We start from the raw sequence: 18,583 nt of genomic DNA, 5'->3' as shown, positions 1-18,583 counted from the left end.
TAATTTCTATTTCAATTGAAATATTTGTGTATATTATATTTAGGTCAACCGCCGTAAAACGATGGCACATTCTAGAATGTCAAAGGTCAACCTCGTCCCCAGGCTGTCTCGTCCCCAGGCTGGATGGAAAACTCCATGATGCAAAATCGTTGTATAATTTTCTGACGATGTTTGCGACCGTCTCTGAACACTTTGGTCTTTCTCTCTGAGACTTCCAGGATTAAGAAATCCCTTAAAGATCACCCATAACCGTATCTGAGCTGCTGACGACAGAGGATTATGTACGCACGGTGTTGTACTCGGGTAGCGGTAGGCGGGGGCCGACATATACTGCAACAGAGGTTACTGAAGGTTACACCTGGCACCGGCTTTGAACATGACCTTCTTCAAGATGCAGTAAGCAGAAATTGTGGACACCACGCTGTTAGCGAACTCAATGAGAGGACTTCCACGTCACAAGAAACTGTCCCGGACCCAAAGGCTTGGATCGAACCCAGTGGACATGACACTGGCATCATGGTGTATAACAGTTTGTGTCGGAGGAAAGTTCCGCTCATCCTGCCAAACAAGAGTTTTGCGTCTTGGTAGGTTATGAAATAAAATGAAAACTCACTGGCAGTGATAAGAGGCCGAGACTATTAACAAGATGTTCCTGTCAATAAGAATTTTTTCTTTCACGTTGGACAGCATGTTCCCGTCGATGTTTCTGTCAACAACAATTTTTCTTGCACTGTTGACAGGATTTTCATGGCAATCACTATTGACAGGATCTTTCTGTCAATAAGAATATTCTATGTGCTACTAACAAGGTATTCTTGTCAATAAGAATGTTCCTTGCAATTTTTACAGGATGATTTTTTTCTTGCAAGAACGGTCCTGTCAATAAGAATTTTGCTACACTGTTGACAGGATGCTACAGCAATAAGTATTTGTCTTGCACTACTGACAAGATGCTCATGTCAATAAATCTTTGCACTATTGATGCAGGAGAAATTGTAATTGCAGTTTTGCATGGAACCATTACGGCATGTTTCTTGGCTGCGATGTTTAAATTGAAGTTTGTCCACTCAGGCATACCTAGGTGTTCATGCAAATTTTATGGAATCCTTACGTGTCAAGTTTTATCAAGGAAATTCAACCTTGGTTCTATGGAATGCACATGAATTCTATGGAATACATGCAATCCACTGCTAATAAACATAATCGTTACAAAGATAATTATGCATGTGTTGGACAGGTAATCCGAAATACAGAATTTTTTTCCTAGGCCCAAATGTTTGAGTGTGATGGTGTCTTACAACAGTTGTTTTTTCCCACAGGTACCAGTGTGGTCCTACAGTATATGACCATGCACATTTAGGACATGCTTGGTAAGTACCTTTGTTAGTAGATGTCAGTGTTGAGATTTGAAAGGAAATATTTGCATTGTAGATTTGAGGAAATGGTTTCATCCCTGGAAGCGTTTGTGTAGTGTAACTGTGCCATCTACTGATGATCTAGCAGGCTAAAGCAAAATTACAGGCAAGAATATCTTAAGTTGCTAATCTCACTCAGTTTCCTCTTTTTGCTTTTCTTCTTTTCTTGATAACAAAATTTTTTTCATAACAATAACTTACAATATTACTGTTATGCAAAATAAATATATATGCCAACACATATGATATGTAATGATATTGATGAATGACATCTTTTTGTCACCTTTTTTCACCAGCTGCTATGTGAAGTTTGATATCATCCGGAGAATCATGGAGGATTTCTTCAACATCGACCTGGTGATGGTGATGGGGATAACAGACATTGATGATAAAATCATCAGCAAGGCACGAGAGGTGAGAGGGACTCTGGTTTGACAGATGAAGACGTGAATACATAGGATGTCCCTGTAGTTCAACTGGTAGAAGCCTCACAATTGAGGTCCTGTTGTGTTCCCCACTAGTTGATAACTGGAAAACCCTGGTACAAATTCTGGGATGGCATCTTGGCTGGGGCTGCAGCCATCTTTTGGAAGGAATGTAGAATGGAGGTCCCGAGTTGCCTCATGGACATTTAAGGAGAAGGGCTAGCACCTCTCCCTGCAAGAATATACCCTGCCACAGAAACAGCAAGGAAACTTGCTGCGCTATATGCCACTAGCTACAGGCACTACATATAAGGTGACAACAATGTGAACAACATTTGATTGTTTTGTTTTTTCAGTTAAACATGGAGTTCACCCACGTTGCACAGACCTTTGCAAATGAGTTCAAGAGGGACATGGTACGACTCAGGGTATGTGGATAGACATCTAAGACTTTGAAAAGTTGACTTGGGTCATCATCGATTGTGTTGAATATGTTGAAAGAGACAAAGTAGAGTTTAGTAAGCATAACAATGTTTACTAAATGTGAGTAATGACCTGGATGAGACATTGCTGGTTGCAATATGTAAGTTTCACTATGGCTTGACTGTGTTTTATCCAGGTCCAACCCCCAACAGTATACACAAGAGTCACCAACTACATGCCTCAGATTATCACATTTGTGCAGAAGATTATTGACAGGGGGTATGCCTATCCAACAGACAATGGTAAGCATAATATGGCTTTGTGGTCTCATGATTTTTTTAAAGGAGCTCTAAATTCCAGAAGGGGGTGTTATGTTCCATTAGGAAGTAACTTGTGTTCCTTGACCCAATACCGTGCCTAATGATTTAAACTTCTACAACTTTTTTTTGTGTGTGTCTTGATTATGTAAATAAGGTTCTAACGCATAAAATACACCAGATCATCTCCTCCACCCAAATAGCAGAAGTTGTTTAAAGTTTGAGTTGAATTGAATCAAGGATCAAAAAGATTTAATCTCAGCATGAATACAATTTGCCTGATAAGGCCTGACAAAAGTTAGGGTACAAAACTAATTTCAGGGGCGAAATTGAACTTGAAATTTGTATATTTTTAGACTACTATTTTATATGATGAGCAATTGGCCTTGTTTGTGTGCTTATCAGACCTATTTATTCCAAAAATATTCACGATAAAGGAAGTGTCTACATGTATAGAGAATGCATGGGTTTAATGATTGAGTGTCACATTAATTTGCAAAACATACATCATGTAAAAATTGTAATTTACCACATGTGGAATTATCAGACACCACATGTCAGCTGATTATGTAGTCATTGATACATTACTAGTATCTATAATTGGAAAATACACTCCTTTCTGGAGTGCACTACCCATTTCCACCATACACCCTCACCTGGGGGACCCAATTAAGGTTGATCAAAATCCTTGTGTCCAAGTGGCTTCCAAGGTTCCCCTTACCACAACCAATGTGAGACCATCTCAGCTGCCTCAAGAATGGCTCTGATGGCTTTTATAAGTTGAAGACCTCCAAGCTGCAAAGCCACAGCAACTTGATCTCCAATGGCACACAAGTCCTTTACTTAAACTACAGCATAACTGTAACCAATTCCTGTACCTGATGTTACGTCTAGATAGCACACATGCCTAACATATGTATACACCTGTACATTCCACAGGGAGTGTGTACTTTGATGTGAGGAAGTACGGAGACAGATATGGTAAACTGGTGTACCAGAGTGATGCTGAGTTGGCACAGTTACGAGAAGGTGAGAATTTCTTTCCAGTTTCCTCTTAAAAATATAAATGGTTATTACAAGTATAAAGATAAGTATTATACTCAACAAGCTGCACCTTGTGGCTAGTAAAATGATTTTTAATTGAAATAATGTGTATACATTCCCCATTTGTTATATATTGTCAGTTTATTCTAAGCTTACAAGCAAATCTGTGGGACTGAAACTTCCTCTCTCCAACTTCTTGAACACATTTTGAACCAGATAAATTCAAATTGTTCATCGTCAAAAATCTGTCACCACGTGCTTATTTTTTTAGAACTAACACAGAAATATGGTAGAACATGCTATGTTGTTTTTAAAGGCCATACTTTAGCTAAAAGTCTGTCCCTTCTTGCTTCTTTTTGTCCCCTGCAGTTGACAAGGAGAAGCGAGGGTTCCGAGACTTTGCCCTGTGGAAGGCTGGGAAGCCAGGAGAGCCGTGGTGGACATCACCCTGGGGGAAAGGGAAGGGCAGGCCTGGCTGGCACATAGAATGTTCCACTATGGCAAGGTAGGACCACAGACATTGTACTACAGGGAGTCCTGGTGCTTGTTAGCTGGTATCTCACTAGTTGGCGCATGTGAAAGATTAAGTCAGTTGCCAATAGCCAGTGCTTTCATGTTTGTGTGTGTACGTGCGTTAACACGATATCTCCAGAGGGCCTAGATAGATTGTCTTTCCTGGTTTTTGTATGTGAGTAGGTCTTAAGGAGACCTGGAACTAATCAGATTTTGGACCCTGCCTTGTACTGACACTGCAGTGGAATGTTAGGTGTTGATATTTTGCTGTGTTGTTTTAGTGCCATATTTGGTGACCAGCTGGACATCCACACAGGAGGAATAGACCTGATGTTCCCCCACCATGAGAACGAGATCGCCCAGTGTGAGGCTCACCACTGTGTCCCCCAGTGGGCCAACTACTTCCTACATGCAGGTTTGTGTTGTACTCACTCACCGTCACAATATCTGCTTTATTATACATATAGTTTGATACCACCCGGGAAATCACACGTTTCAATCGAATCAATGCCAAATGGACCAGAGGTTGAGAAAATTTGGTGTCCTTGAAAAAAATATGTAAAAACAGCAATTCCAGTGAGGCAGTGACAGAATCCAGTATGAGAATTATTGACAGCAGCACATGCAATGCTCCCAAAATGACATTATGAAAGGAGACTAAACTTTACAGGACCAACACTGAGAAGACTTAGTGCCCAAATTTTGGGCTGAATGAACCCACCAGTTTAAATCATACATTTGAGCCGACATCAAATAGGGAATGACATGCATTTCCAATGATACATAATGTTGCATTGTATTTTGGTGTTATAGGCACTTAAACACAGTACATTTGCTGTCTTATTCTTGTCTGTATTTGAGAAGGTCTCAGATTTTTCCTAAAAGAGGTTTTGAGTCTTTGTTAAAAATCCATTTCGTGGCATGCAATCATTTCCTGAGCAAATGTCGTCTTGTAACATATATTATCCATCTCTCCTACATGTATATGTAATGTATCAGATTGCAACATATTATGTTTATTGCGGTGAATGGTTAAATATTTCAAAATCTTTTTTAAAAGGAGAGAGAGTGAGAGAGCATTCTGACCCTACACTGTACATTATTTGTTGATATTATCGTTTTATCATTACGTGTAATTTTCTCCAGGACACTTGCACAAGACTAGTGACAAAGACAAGATGTCAAAATCTCTCAAAAACACCATCACCATCAGGGTAAGTTCAGCTTACTGGAAGCTGTCTAACGTAATACAAGGAAAGTAAAAGTTGAATTTCCTATTTGTACTATATCAAATATAAGTTATAGCTATTCTATCACTGATGTTACACTGCAGTCTTCTTCACCTAGGTCAGATATATAAGGCCTAGGGAAAAATGTTGTATTTCTGCCATGGGTACCTGACTATCCCTAGCAAAAATCTGCCAACCCCAGATTTTCATTTTTTGGCTACTGGCAAAGATAATTTTCAATATGACATGTACAAATGTAAGTTACTTATAAAATTCAGAACAGACTTCCTGTATTTTACACTCTGCTTTGAACAATGGCTGTAGATTAAATATTGTAAAATAAAGTTTAACATTGTACTGCATGATTACAATGATGTTGAAAATACCATGGCCAGTGCCTGATGCATGTCAGGTTTGTTGAACCACTTTGGCCGAGATAGAAAATAAAGAAGAAATATCCCTACATGTACCTACTGACCCTTTTTTTCAAGACAGTAACTGGAAACACAGCATTTTTTGCTAGGCCCAATGATTGTGTACATGTAATGTATGTAAAATGCTGTTAATTCTATGTAATATCTCCTTACATGTAGGAGTTTCTGGAGAAGTACACTGCCAACCAGTTCAGAATATTCTGTTTGATGACTAGATACAGAAGTGGTAAGTATTTGCTTGCTTGTTTGTTTGCTTGTTAAAGTGGTGACCAACCTTTAGGTGTAACATACCAGTTCTGTAAAGTTAAAGGTACAAGCTGTGTTAGATTGGACAGTAAAGTTTGATCCACTAACACTAGAATAAACCCCAATTCATTTAGGTAAGTGTGATAGAATCTTCAACGTGCTCTCAGTGTGGCTCTCCTCAAACATAAGCTTTACATGTACATATGCAAGAGGACATCCCAAACCAAAACCTATGTATCCATGAATACATATTAATCAGCTGACTCCCTCATGGCACAGCAAAGTTGCCAGACTCATATTCATTGATTCAACTTGTATTGTAGAAAAATGATCAGAAACAGTGACTTTGGTGTTATGCCTTGGTTGCTGAGATACTACAGTACATAGCTTTAATGATATGCGATGTTTGACTGACAGTTGTGGAGTACTGTGACACCATGATGAACGAAGCGGTCTCTGTGCAGCGCACTCTGACATCCTTCCTGAACAATGCAGACGCCTACATCCGGGGCCAGCTGCAGTGTGAAGCCATAGACGAGGCCCTGCTTATGGAGAAGTACATTAATATGTTACCTTGACTTGAGAGTTTATCTGTGTTGGTCAAAGTCATTCTGGATCAAAGTTGAACATGTACTACCGACACAAAAAATTGGACCCTAATTGTGAAGTATCCAGCTCCAGTCGTTGTCAAGGAATGAGCAATCCAATGTATGTGACATCACCTTATGATCTTGTATACACATTTCTGTGACCGACATTGTCACTGATACATCGTACTGGTACATCAGGGGATTCAAACCTAGCATTTATGGGATCTGGGCCAAACACCCTAACCAATATACCAACATGACCATGATACACGTATGTTGTACTAATAGCCAAACATGTCATTTTTCGTAAACAGATTAGGTGAGACCAAGGACAAGTTCAGGAGAGCCATTTCAGATGACTTTGACACCAGGGCTGCGCTGGAGGCCATTCTACACCTGGTCCGTGTCACCAACAAGCAGCTGCGCACAGGCGGGGAGGTGAGCTCTCATGGCCGGCAGCCAGGAAGTTAGAAATGTTCTGACTTAGATTGTAGAAATGTTGCACAAAAAGAGGGAAACATATTTTGCATTTTGTTACCACCATGACAAATGGAGATTTGCTGTGCCTGTGTGTCTGCGCGAGTGTTTCACAAATATGTTTCAGGATATTTGTGGTCAGCATAACTTTTGAACCTCTGGATGAATTGTGATGATATTTGGTACATAGGTAGGTGTTGGGGAGACGTGTGAAATGCAATTTTAGTCCCCTCGTGTGTTACATGTACATGTACATGTTGTGGTCCTTTCTTACTTCGTTCTTTCATTTTTTTTCACTTGTAATTCTTTTCTCTCTAGCTTTTAATCATACTATTTATAAATAAAGCATATATTGTGTACTTCCAGGTTGAAAACCCTGTGAGGAGCCCAGGCGTGATCGCTGCTATTCAGGCTTATGTGGACAGAGTACTACAACTGTTAGGAGTGGAGTACCCAGGAAGGAGGGTAGGGGGTGCTACTGTCCAACAAGCAGTTGTGGCATACTGCTTTACAATGCACAGGGCACATTACAGTAATAGACTGCCTATACTTATATAATGGGATTCATGTCAGAAAGATGCTGTCAAAAGTCACCTACATTTGTATAGTGTATTTGAAAAACTCACATTGGCAGGGTTTTCCTACCTCTAAAGTGTCAATATAGGACCTAATCAGAAGGTTTCATATGTCAATGAAAATTTTACATCTTTTTGAAGCTGCAGGTTAGTAAAATCTACATTATTGACTTTGGTGATGATCTGTACAGAAAATGTCGGGGTCGACTGTGGACAGTACGGCACAGATGAAGGACGTGTTGGACTCCCTGGTGAAGTTTCGCAACACGGTACGGCACTACGCACTTCTGAAGGGTCCGGATGCACAGCCCAAGTATGGACAACCACAGGTGAACACCAAATCTCTTTCTGCAACATCTCCATGTCTCAAACTGCTATTTTTATCTTTCATTTTTATGAATATATGCATTGTGACATGTGCATTAAGTTTGTGAGTTTAGCATATTTCATAATACTAATACACTGTGCAACAGAAAATGTGTGAGGGGGCTCAGACGGCTTGAAGTTCCCCAATGTGTGTAGACGGGTACTGAATGGTGAAATGATACTCACCAGTGTAGGTTCTGTCATCCTAGTTACTTCATTGAAATACATTCTGGATCAAAGTTGAACTGTAATTGCCAACACAAAATATTTGTCACTGATCAGCTCCAGCCAAGTAATGAGCAATTCACTACTTCTGTGACATCACGTTAATGTAAATAGAGAATGTTACTCAGTGACAGCTTGATCATAAGCTGCAGAGAGTCTATGGTGCCCCCGGGATGATTGTAGAACCCTGTACAATTTAGATGGCTTCTTCTATTCTGCATCATAGAAATACAAGTAGTCTTATCTTCATTTAGAGTTTGGTTTTCTTTGAAATTTACAGTTTTGCACCTTGATCATAAAAAGTCTACATTGTGCATACTGCATACAGTTTATTTGAATTTTCACTGTGTCATTTTTTCCACACAACTGTGCAGACCACAGCCCCCAGCCCAGCAGGAGAGGGAGAGGTGGGGCAGGGGAAGCTGCAGCGGAAGGAGAGAGAACCACTGATGAAGGCGTGTGATGAGATCCGAACAGAGCTGGTCTGGGCTGGGATACAGATCCAGGTAAGGGCAGGATTCCTAATACATGGTGAATTTGATTTTCATATTAATGTTCTCTCTGTATCACAGTATGGAGGGAAATATTTTGTTTTCTGTCATGTTTTCTTTTTCTTCTTGTTCTGCCAAATCTTTAAATTGATTCAACTTTTTTTTTGATGGAATTAAGTGGTCTATTTAAAGAGCCCTTTTCTTTTGTAGAAGGGACAAATTGAAATGACATGGGTTTCGTCTTCTAGCATATCAAATATAACTACAGTATTTACAGGTTTTTCGCACACATGTATCATCTTATATCGCCCTTTTTGTATTTCAAGGGTGTGGGCACTACTAGTAATTCTAATTTTGCTAATTGCACAGCGTAGATAAAAATCATCTACTTTTAAATATTTTCCATAGTACTGTACATGTTGCCTGTCTTATCTGTCATGACTAGTGGAAGAATACTGAATAGCTCATCAGTGAGCTAAAGTGGATTGATATCACTTTCACTTTTATTTTAAAAATGTAATAAAAAAGCTTGTCAGCTTTTAGGATGTGAATGTTTAAAGCTGTTCCAATTGTTGCCTTTGTCTTGAGCAGGACAGAGGTAGAAAGTCGTCTTGGCAAGTCCTGGAGGATCAGTCATTAGAGGGTAAACAGCACAGCCTATCAGATCCGGTAAGTGCTGCAGAGGATTTCAATTTGTATCTGAAGTGTATCATTTTATGTGGTACACTTCAGATAGACAGTTAGATGTAATATTTGAACTACATTTGAGGGGTGTATGTTGAAGGTACATCTATGAGCTAATTTAGAGCATTGTCAATTCAGTTGGGAAAAAAGGTGCCATCATTATGAAATCTTACTGGTCAGGAAGGTTGAACAAATAACTTAGCACACAGAGTTAATGGTAAACCTGACAGTTAATTCTAATTTTTGTTTTTTTACATCTTCCTCGACTTTTGAATTGACTTGGGCATTCTATATAAGTATCCGATTTTCAAATTTTTTTGCAATTATTCATATGCATATAAATATTTGCTCTTTTTTCAGCCACTTTTTACAATTTACAGTACGGTCAAAATCTTTTTTAAATGGACAGATATTGATGTGCACACAAATGGCATCCATATTATCAAATCAACATGGCCTGATGATTATTGTTTAGTTCAGTTCATCCTCATATGAGGTGCCATTAACGTTGTCCGACCATGTATCTCTATCTAGCATGGCGGCTAGCAAGTTGTAGTCCTTTAAACCAGCTGCCTCCTCCAAAACTTTCAATTGTCAGGTTCGGTCATCCCCTTTTTCTCTTTGCGTCAGGTTCGCAGAGGAGAAGAATTGATTATTGTTACAGTAACACATAATAAAGTGTGCCTCACCATACTCAGTCAGTATACAATTCGGATTGCACTACATAGCCAACACAGATGTCACTATTGTTCATCATTTGTACAATCAGAATTAAAGACACCTGTCTCTTCTTTTCAGAATTATAGTCAAGAGCAGCTGAAGAAATATTTTGTCGGTAAGTAAAATGGTCAGGACTCATCAATATATAATGTACACAGCCACATGTTGTCGCTTTTTTCATAAGCATGCAAAAATGTAGTAATTCAGCCATTTAATTTATTTTAAAAGAGCATATGACTCCAGAAGGGTATGTTAGTATGTTCTAATGTTCTGACCAAAAGGGATAAGCTTAGACCCTAGCTACTCTTTCTAACCCAAAAATTTGTCAGATTTGGACAAACTTTTCCAGAAAAAGGAGGATTTTCAAGGATTTTAAGGTGGCTGTATGATTGCATTCCTATTGTGAGCCCTCCATTGTGCAAATCAACTGTGATGTCTGCTCCAAATTTGCCCCAGCATTTGGAGCATCAGTACAGACTGCTCTCGCCATGTTGTTGAGATGATTGTAATCCTCTCATTAGCCCACTTTGTCCAGCTTGTCTCCTGGTGGATAACAGCTCATCAGTCTACCTGATTTAGTACACCATCAGGGATGTGTCATGTCTGTCTGATTGTTGAAGCCATAGAAGTCTGTACTGTTACTTTAAAGTTTATCATCTGTATATTTTTGGATGATTGAATAATGTATCCATTGCAAGTTAAATAAATTGTGTGTTCTTCATTCTTTTTCAGGATCATAGGTAGACAGGGAGATTTAATAACCTGAAAATGAAGACATTTCTCATCAAAGGTGCTTAACATTTTTTGTGTTTATGTTTGTCAATTAATCAGTTGTACTTTTATGAACTGGAACTGCAGTTGCATTTTTGTTGAAATCTTTCAAAGAGGATAGATTAACAAAGGAAAGAAGGAGTTGCATGATAATAATAGAAAAAGGTCATGTTGTATTTGATGTAGCTTAGGCATACACAGGAATGCAAATGAGGACTTAATTTGATTGAGGAAACTCTATAGTTTCATTGTATTCCAAAATAGGACTTTGATACATGTAATAGTGATGTAACATTTACAGATACCTACAATGTATTATGCAAATAAAGGCATACTTTGCATAAAAAAAGACAACAAAGGAAGTTCTACTGTCATACCTATGACACATACTAGGGGGTACAAAATCAACCTTGACTTTCGTCTTCCCAAAACCTACTCATGTACCAAACTTCATCGTAATCCTTCCAGAGGTTCTTGAGTTACTTTTATGCTGACTACAAGAAACACACACACACATGCAGACACGGGGACACACCCAAAACAATATCTCCATATTTCATGAGATAATTTTAAAGTTCCATAATTCATCTAGTGGCAAATGATAAGCATTTTATACTCATGACAAATAAGTAAAAGGTTAACATCCATCATATAATACATACATTATGGAAATGTATAAGTCATTTGCATTATTGCAATACATGTATTTCATGGAGGTATGAGGTCTCTGAACTGAACTAGTTTCAAGCTTTTCTGTCGCAATAAGGAAAACTAGTTTGGTGATGAAAGACTTAGCAGGAAGCATTTTAATGTACCAAATGGCATGTAATTAGTCACAGATTGATTGTGCCATCAGTGAATCTGAAGACACATTCATAGTTCATATTGGATTCTAGTAATAGCAGAAGCAATTTTATGCTTTAAATTAGAGATAAATGCTTATGGAGCCAAACTAATGATGAAATATTTTCATTGTCTTACCATTTATTGATTTGAGTTTGGGCAAGGGCTTATGTAAAATGGTATAATTGGTTCAGTTCACTCAATTTAATCAATATCCCATGATAGTGGATGTATTGTTTACAGTCTTGTTGTTTGTATGATTGTGTTTCGGGAATTATTAGTTGACAATCTCTGGATGGATCTTTATCATATTTGGTATGGTCGTAGCTGTCGGGAATGTGATTGTTTATGTTGATTTTGGGCCCTGGATGATACTGCAGCAAAACTCATGGTTTTGGTACAGTTTTTGTCTGGGACAAACTGTGGTCTTTTTTATAGGTGGCAGATTTAGTTTTTGGCATAAGGAAGTAGTGTTGGTTTAGGCTCTCAAGGAGCTTGTTCTTGAGTGGTACATGTAGGTGCATTATTACCTTTGCCAAGAAGTGTATGTTTTTGGTAGCATTTGTAGCATACTTTTTTCCACATGATTAGACAGTAATGATCTCAATTTTTTTAAATCTTCAGTTTTCATCCTTATAAATAACCATGGGAATCAGTGTCAGCACCCTGGGGACAAGACTGGGATGCACCATGCCTGAACACACCAGGAAAGAGTACTCTTTCTATCGGGGAATATTTCATTCTTATAGACTCACAGTGTCTGATTAGGCCATGTTAAGTCAGATGTATGGATGACATCCCCTTGGAACCTTAAAACTGATGCAAGTTTGCAAATTTAAAAAAATTGGCACAAAGAACTTGAAGTGGATGTCATCTGTATAATCAAATCCACAGGAAATCAGAAGTTATGTTCTCATCTACATAAGATGGACATGTTTATGAAATGATTCTACTTTTCTCCACAAAATTTGTGATGTTCTTTGTATTTTTGAAATGTTGATGATTTAGTGTACATCATATGTACATGTGCGTAATAACTGCATGCACATTGCTTCGTATGTTACATTGGAATATGATATATTGTAATGCAATATAAAGTACTCCTGAAGTTTTTTGCCTACCAAGACCGTCATCTGTAGGGTCTCTGTAGTGTATGTATTTTAGGGATGTGTACTGGTACACATGTACTGGTACATTACCACCAAAAAAAATTTGGGACGGGTTCAAAATACTGGATCTAGGTGTACCGAGTATGTGCCTATATAGATTTAGACTTGTTTAAGTATAACCATGTTTTGTGACTTAAGATACCTTAATCCTACCACAAAGCCAAAAAAGTAGTACTGTATAAAACAATTGAAATGTAATGTGGTATTGAATGATCTTTCTGAATGAAATCCTCTCCCAAGACTTAAAGGCACAGGGTACAGACCAGTAAGTAATGAGTGAAACTTTGAATATTAAACATTGTTAAATTGTCAATGATTCATTACTGTTTCTGTCCTTATTGAAAAGAACATGTTACTTTGTCACATTTTTAGGGTATATAGGTACAGATCTAGAAGTGTACCTAAACCTGAGGCTGTATAACTGATTCCTGTACCCAGTGTCACATTTAGGTAGTACACGTATCCTTTGTGCATTTCATGTAATGAAAACTGACTGCATTACCCTTTTGTGGTCTTATAAAGATATCTTATCTGCCTGGTTCTCTAATACACGTTGCATGATATAGGTTTACCTTACTACATTTTTGTACTAGTAATAAGGACCCGAATTGAGAAATAAGGTTGGCATACTTAGGCACCTGTGTTCTTATAAATGCTAGTCTGTCTTGGTACGGTGTTCATATCAAACTTATCATCCAGATTCTTTCTTTAGAAATTAAGAATGATATTTTAATACTGGTACGGTTCTCCCTCATGCAGTGTACATAAATTGTTCAGTTTGATTATGTACATAAACATATTTTGTTGTTTTTGATTTAAATTAAATCAGTATTGTTCAGTAACATATGGGTATGACCATGTATATTCTTTTTCCTAGATTTTACAGAATTCATCATATTATTGTAAATGCATCTAAGTTCACAGTGTTTTAATTTTGTGGTAAGGAGAAATAGAGTGTATGTAATACTCTTGAGTTCACAATAATGCTATAGTCATGCTGTACAGCGATGGAAATGTTGGCACCTTTATGGACATTTGGAAACACTCTACTAAGTATATAATGTTTGATAATACATGACATGTATGAAACTCTGTATTTTGCCCTCTGTGTCCTGGATAACCAAGGGATAACAAAGATTTTTCCTTTTCACCGATTGGTGTTTTCGGTGCCTTTTATCTGTCTGCGAGTAGCACATTAAGTCATGTGCATGGATCTTTTTGATATTTGGTCCTTGGTTTTTCTAAGATAGTTCAGCAGAACTTCTGATTTTTATATCTCATGCTCTGCACAAACTATAGTTGCACAAGCCTGATTTTTGGTTGGTAGATAGCTCTTGGGGCAGAGAGAATATGGTGAACGTAATTACAGCACCGAAAGAGGCGCACTATTTAATCTAGTCAGGACAATTTTTCCAAGCTATATACATCACACAACCTACAAAAACTGTCTTTCTGCTATCACCACCCAACGTATACATCTCCCAGAATGTCAGGAATTTCATCCTCTACTGCTCACAGAAAACAAATCAAACGCAATAACAGCTGTTTTAAATAAGAAGCAGCACTAGTTGACGACTTTCATTTCACTTTATGTTGATTTTATTATTGTAAACTACAACTTATTACAGTAATTAGTTCATTGCCATGTATACTTACCAATTAGACTTCATGCAGCAATTTGCATTCAAGTTATTATTGTAATATCAAGTATGCAAATGAATATCTAATTTGCCTCATAATGTAGGAAATATGATTCCACAGTAATAAATGACTGGAACTTCATTATTGTTTAATTCGGAAGTTCAGAAAATAAAGATGTTATTAGACATAAATCATGCAAATAAGGGCCAACTTGACATAATTCATGAGACGATACAATAATCGTCTTTGTTAATATATGACTTTCATAACTTGTGTTTATGATAGACTGATATAATCAATGCAAAAGAAAACCTTATTTGTAAGTAAGAAACAATTATAAAAACTGACATGCGGCAAAGATGATGATGATGAACAATTATAAAACGTCATTGGTAAGATGAACATAATCTGGCGTTGGTATGTTGTGGAATTCTAGTTTATCCTAATCCGTTCAGTGCTTTGTCAAATCGCAAGGTCGCCGCATGCTCAAGTGAAATAAGATATAAGGCATTGCAAACAGAGGAATACAACTTTCAAGAAACACATTATTGTGGTAACATCTATATTCCAAATCTAATTTTAACAAATTACTTGTCAGCTGTGATTGAATAACGACTTTGTATTTCATTTCCTGAGGTACATTCCTCTCCGTATGGTCCCATAAAACACTGTCCCTCTGGCACCAGCCCATGTAATTGTGTACTTAAATCACATTACCTCTGTAGTAATGAAACTATCTGGCCTCTTTATGTCACAGGTGGGGTCAATTGTCTCTGCTGACGCCCTATAGGTCTTCATTTCTGCAACTAGAAATAGTAAAATGAAATTGCTGGTCTGATTTTTTACTACGAGGAGTGATCAATAAGTTCTGGGCATCACCTAGAAATAATGTGCACAACTCAGACTTCGGGGCAGGAACGGACTAGGACGGACTGGGACATGCAGGACCGGACTGGGACATGCAGGGCCGGACTGGGACGGACTGGGACGTGCAGGGCCGGACTGGGACGGGCAGGACCGGACTGGGACGTGCAGGGACGGACTGGGACGGGCAGGGACGGACTGGGTCAGGCAGGGCCGGACTAGGATGGGCAGGACCGGACTGGGACGTGCAGGGCCGGACTGGGACGTGCAGGGCCGGACTGGGACGTGCAGGGCCGGACTGGGTCAGGCAGGGACGGACTGGACCGGGCAGGGACGTGCAGGGACGTACTGGAAAACTTTACAATAAAACTTTTTAAACGCTTAAGATACGGTTCGGTGAAATTCAAATCCAACTTTGATTTGCAAGGATTGTCTACGAAAAATTGATTCAATAAACTTTGTAAATCAAAGTCATGCTATTGTAACCTGCAATAAGATAGGGACCATGTTGCGGTAGACATATAGCAAAACGCAAGACATGTATGCACCGCCACAATCTATCATTGCCATATACAACACGAAACATGACGAAGCTAGCCTAAGGCCATACATAATTCATTTTTTGGATGACATTCAGGCATGCATAAATTTTGTCCCGTTTTCAATAGCAAAAACGCGTTAACGGTACGAACACAGATTTGTGACGCTGCAAAATTGGGCAACGTCAAAAATCATCAAACAATAATAGTACCTATTGAAAGAATTGTACTGACCTTGGAATTATTTTATCTGTGTATCATTTTTTGTGTATGTATGATTGTATATGCGTATGTACGAACCCTAGAAGATTGGCTACTTTGTAGGCATGTAGGGGTACCATGATATACACGTGTACCCCAAATATACTCCCCATTGGGGTAAAAGGGTATCTCAATAAACTAAGTACTGCTACTTTTATAGTTTGCTATACCATGGTTTGTGTTTATTTCTCTAAGTCTATTTTTACAACCTTAATTTGTGATCATCTTGATTTGAAAATGCGCACACCTTCTTTTGCTGTTCCTTCTCATGCTCAATCAGTTTTGCCGTATCCTGTGATGTCATACATTAGATCACGTCAGTGTGGCCTAATGCAAAACAAATTGCAAGTCAAATGCCATGGCCATGGTATCCTGCTTAGCCCTGTGTCAAATGCCAAACGGCTTTAGGAAGGCACACTTAATCACAACAGTTGTGTGGTATGTTAACAAATAATTGCCAGATGAGGCATTGCGCCTGCGTGAGATTATAATACTATAGGGTTAGGGTTTTGGTTAGGGCAATGGTAGAGTTGGAGTAGGGTTAGGTTAGGTGGTTAGAATTAGGTTAGGTTAGGCTAGTGTTAGGTAAGGGTTAGGGTTATTTCTAGAGTTAGAGTCATATTTAGCGTTGCAAGGTTAGGGTTCAGTATAGGTTAGGGTTAGGATCAACATCGCGACCCTTTCTTCGTGAAAATTATCATATGCCCCACGAGGAAGACGTAGTTCTCTCCTCTGAGGTGTACTAACATCCCCCAAGTAGTGTACCGGCCTTTATTTGGCAAACGGCAATTATTTGGCTTGACACGTGCTTCCCCGTGCTCCCCCTCGCCTGTAGGCGTCTTATTGTCTCCGCCCTCAAGGCTAACACGCCAATCAATAACCAATTAATCTTGATGAGCCCAAAGGGTCAAACAATTTTGCAAGGGAAAAAGTCGCTGACTCGCATGTTGAGAGGTGCCGGGAGAGGGGGTAAGGCCATGTTGTCTCCAGTATATGGATGTCATCTTCTGGTAACACTGAAAATGATGCGAGCGCGCGAATATTACGCTTGGCATAAAGTTGCCTTCGAATTCATGTAATTGATTGAACAATTGATCATAGAGTATGATATACCGAACAATAGATTCCTCATTTTTGTCATTTCACATGTTTCTTTCACATATGTTTCTTTCACTTTGGAACTGAGTTTGCCATTCTAAAACATTAGTATCCGTTTCTTGAATGTAAGTCCATTTGTGACGCTAATTTTTTTCAATATACTTCATATATTTGCTCATTTTGCAGCTACTTTGTGTGATTTACAGTTTGATCGAAACCCATAGTTTTGTGGAAACTGATAAAAATTGACGCGCGCGCGGATGTCATCCATACCAGCCAATCCGCGTGGCCAGGTCTGGGTGGCGTGACTGTCCGGGGTGCTGAAATGGTAGCCATTTGGCTGAGGAGCAATTTTCCCGCCGACTTCTGGAAAGTTCTGGGCGGGTCGGTCTGGTGATGGGCATGGTTTCACGGGGGAAATTATGGCGTGTGGCACAAGGGGGCAGCGAGTTGTGACCCAGGGGAGCAATTACGCCCCCTGTTAGGCTGACGGCAGGTGCTCGTTATAAATAAACACAGTTTTTCTGCGACAACTCTGAAGGTTAGAGATATGAGCGCTATTACTGGCTTTCACGGTGGCTTTAAACACCTCGCGGAATTATAGCGTCAAGCTAAGGCAACATTTACTGGATTTTATGGATGACATCCACGTGCTTATCATGGACCGTTTCCAAAGTTGCTGTAAATCGTAGTACTACAAAGAAGTTGCAAAATGAACAAAAGTTTCCGTAAATATCAAAACGACATCGGAAAACGGATACCAACGTCATAGAATGCTTTATGCTGTGTGTATCAGAGCAAGTTAACTGCAAGACTGTATTTTGAACAATAAGCGAAGTCTTCAAAAGTAAAAAAAAAGAAGCCTGTGAAAGAAATAATGACTTTATTTGTTCAACCTTTCTGACCACTTTTTTTAAAATGAACACAATTGCTTTTATTTTTTCGCATGCTCGCACCAGTGTTGGAGTTCCCAGAGGTATACATGTCAATCATACTATCAAATCAATGTGGGCTTCCCTTCGCTTCCAAACTACGATTGGTTGTCCCGTAATTCAAAACTGTGACCGCAGTTGCTTCCAATATGAAAAGACTGATAGATTGATCCAAATTAGCCAGATCTGTGCATAATGCTAAACATGCAAGGACTAAATCAGTTTCTGTTATAATACCCGAGAACATATGTGATTAGTTTTATTCAAACCGAATTAAACCAAAATGACATG

General features: G+C 38.8%; 1 protein-coding gene across 1 annotated transcript; it reads left to right on the top strand.

The window, feature by feature from the left end:
- Positions 1-72: 72 nt before the first annotated feature.
- On the top strand, positions 73-14,111 carry LOC118412165 (probable cysteine--tRNA ligase, mitochondrial). The gene is made up of 19 exons (XM_035814877.1): positions 73-584; positions 1,320-1,370; positions 1,712-1,829; positions 2,197-2,268; positions 2,460-2,565; positions 3,520-3,609; positions 3,994-4,129; positions 4,419-4,552; positions 5,284-5,351; positions 5,960-6,026; positions 6,464-6,602; positions 6,951-7,074; positions 7,480-7,578; positions 7,880-8,017; positions 8,654-8,785; positions 9,362-9,439; positions 10,253-10,289; positions 10,907-10,964; positions 12,413-14,111. The coding sequence occupies exons 1-18, from the start codon at positions 280-282 to the stop codon at positions 10,912-10,914; spliced, it is 1,902 nt and encodes a 633-aa protein (XP_035670770.1). The 5' UTR covers positions 73-279; the 3' UTR covers positions 10,915-10,964; positions 12,413-14,111.
- Positions 14,112-18,583: the final 4,472 nt, after the last annotated feature.

Source organism: Branchiostoma floridae, chromosome 3 (assembly GCF_000003815.2).
Source record: "Branchiostoma floridae strain S238N-H82 chromosome 3, Bfl_VNyyK, whole genome shotgun sequence".
NCBI classification, from domain to species: Eukaryota; Metazoa; Chordata; class Leptocardii; order Amphioxiformes; family Branchiostomatidae; genus Branchiostoma; species Branchiostoma floridae.
This window is presented reverse-complemented; position numbering and strand designations above follow the sequence as displayed.

Excerpts from the sequence above, each read along its gene's own strand:
- LOC118412165 (XM_035814877.1), top strand. The coding sequence starts at position 280 with ATGTACGCACGGTGTTGTACTCGGGTAGCGGTAGGCGGGGGCCGACAT. Across the intron at positions 2,269-2,459 it reads GGGACATGGTACGACTCAGG|GTCCAACCCCCAACAGTATA; the intron begins GTATGTGGATAG and ends TGTTTTATCCAG. Across the intron at positions 7,579-7,879 it reads TGGAGTACCCAGGAAGGAGG|AAAATGTCGGGGTCGACTGT; the intron begins GTAGGGGGTGCT and ends TGATCTGTACAG.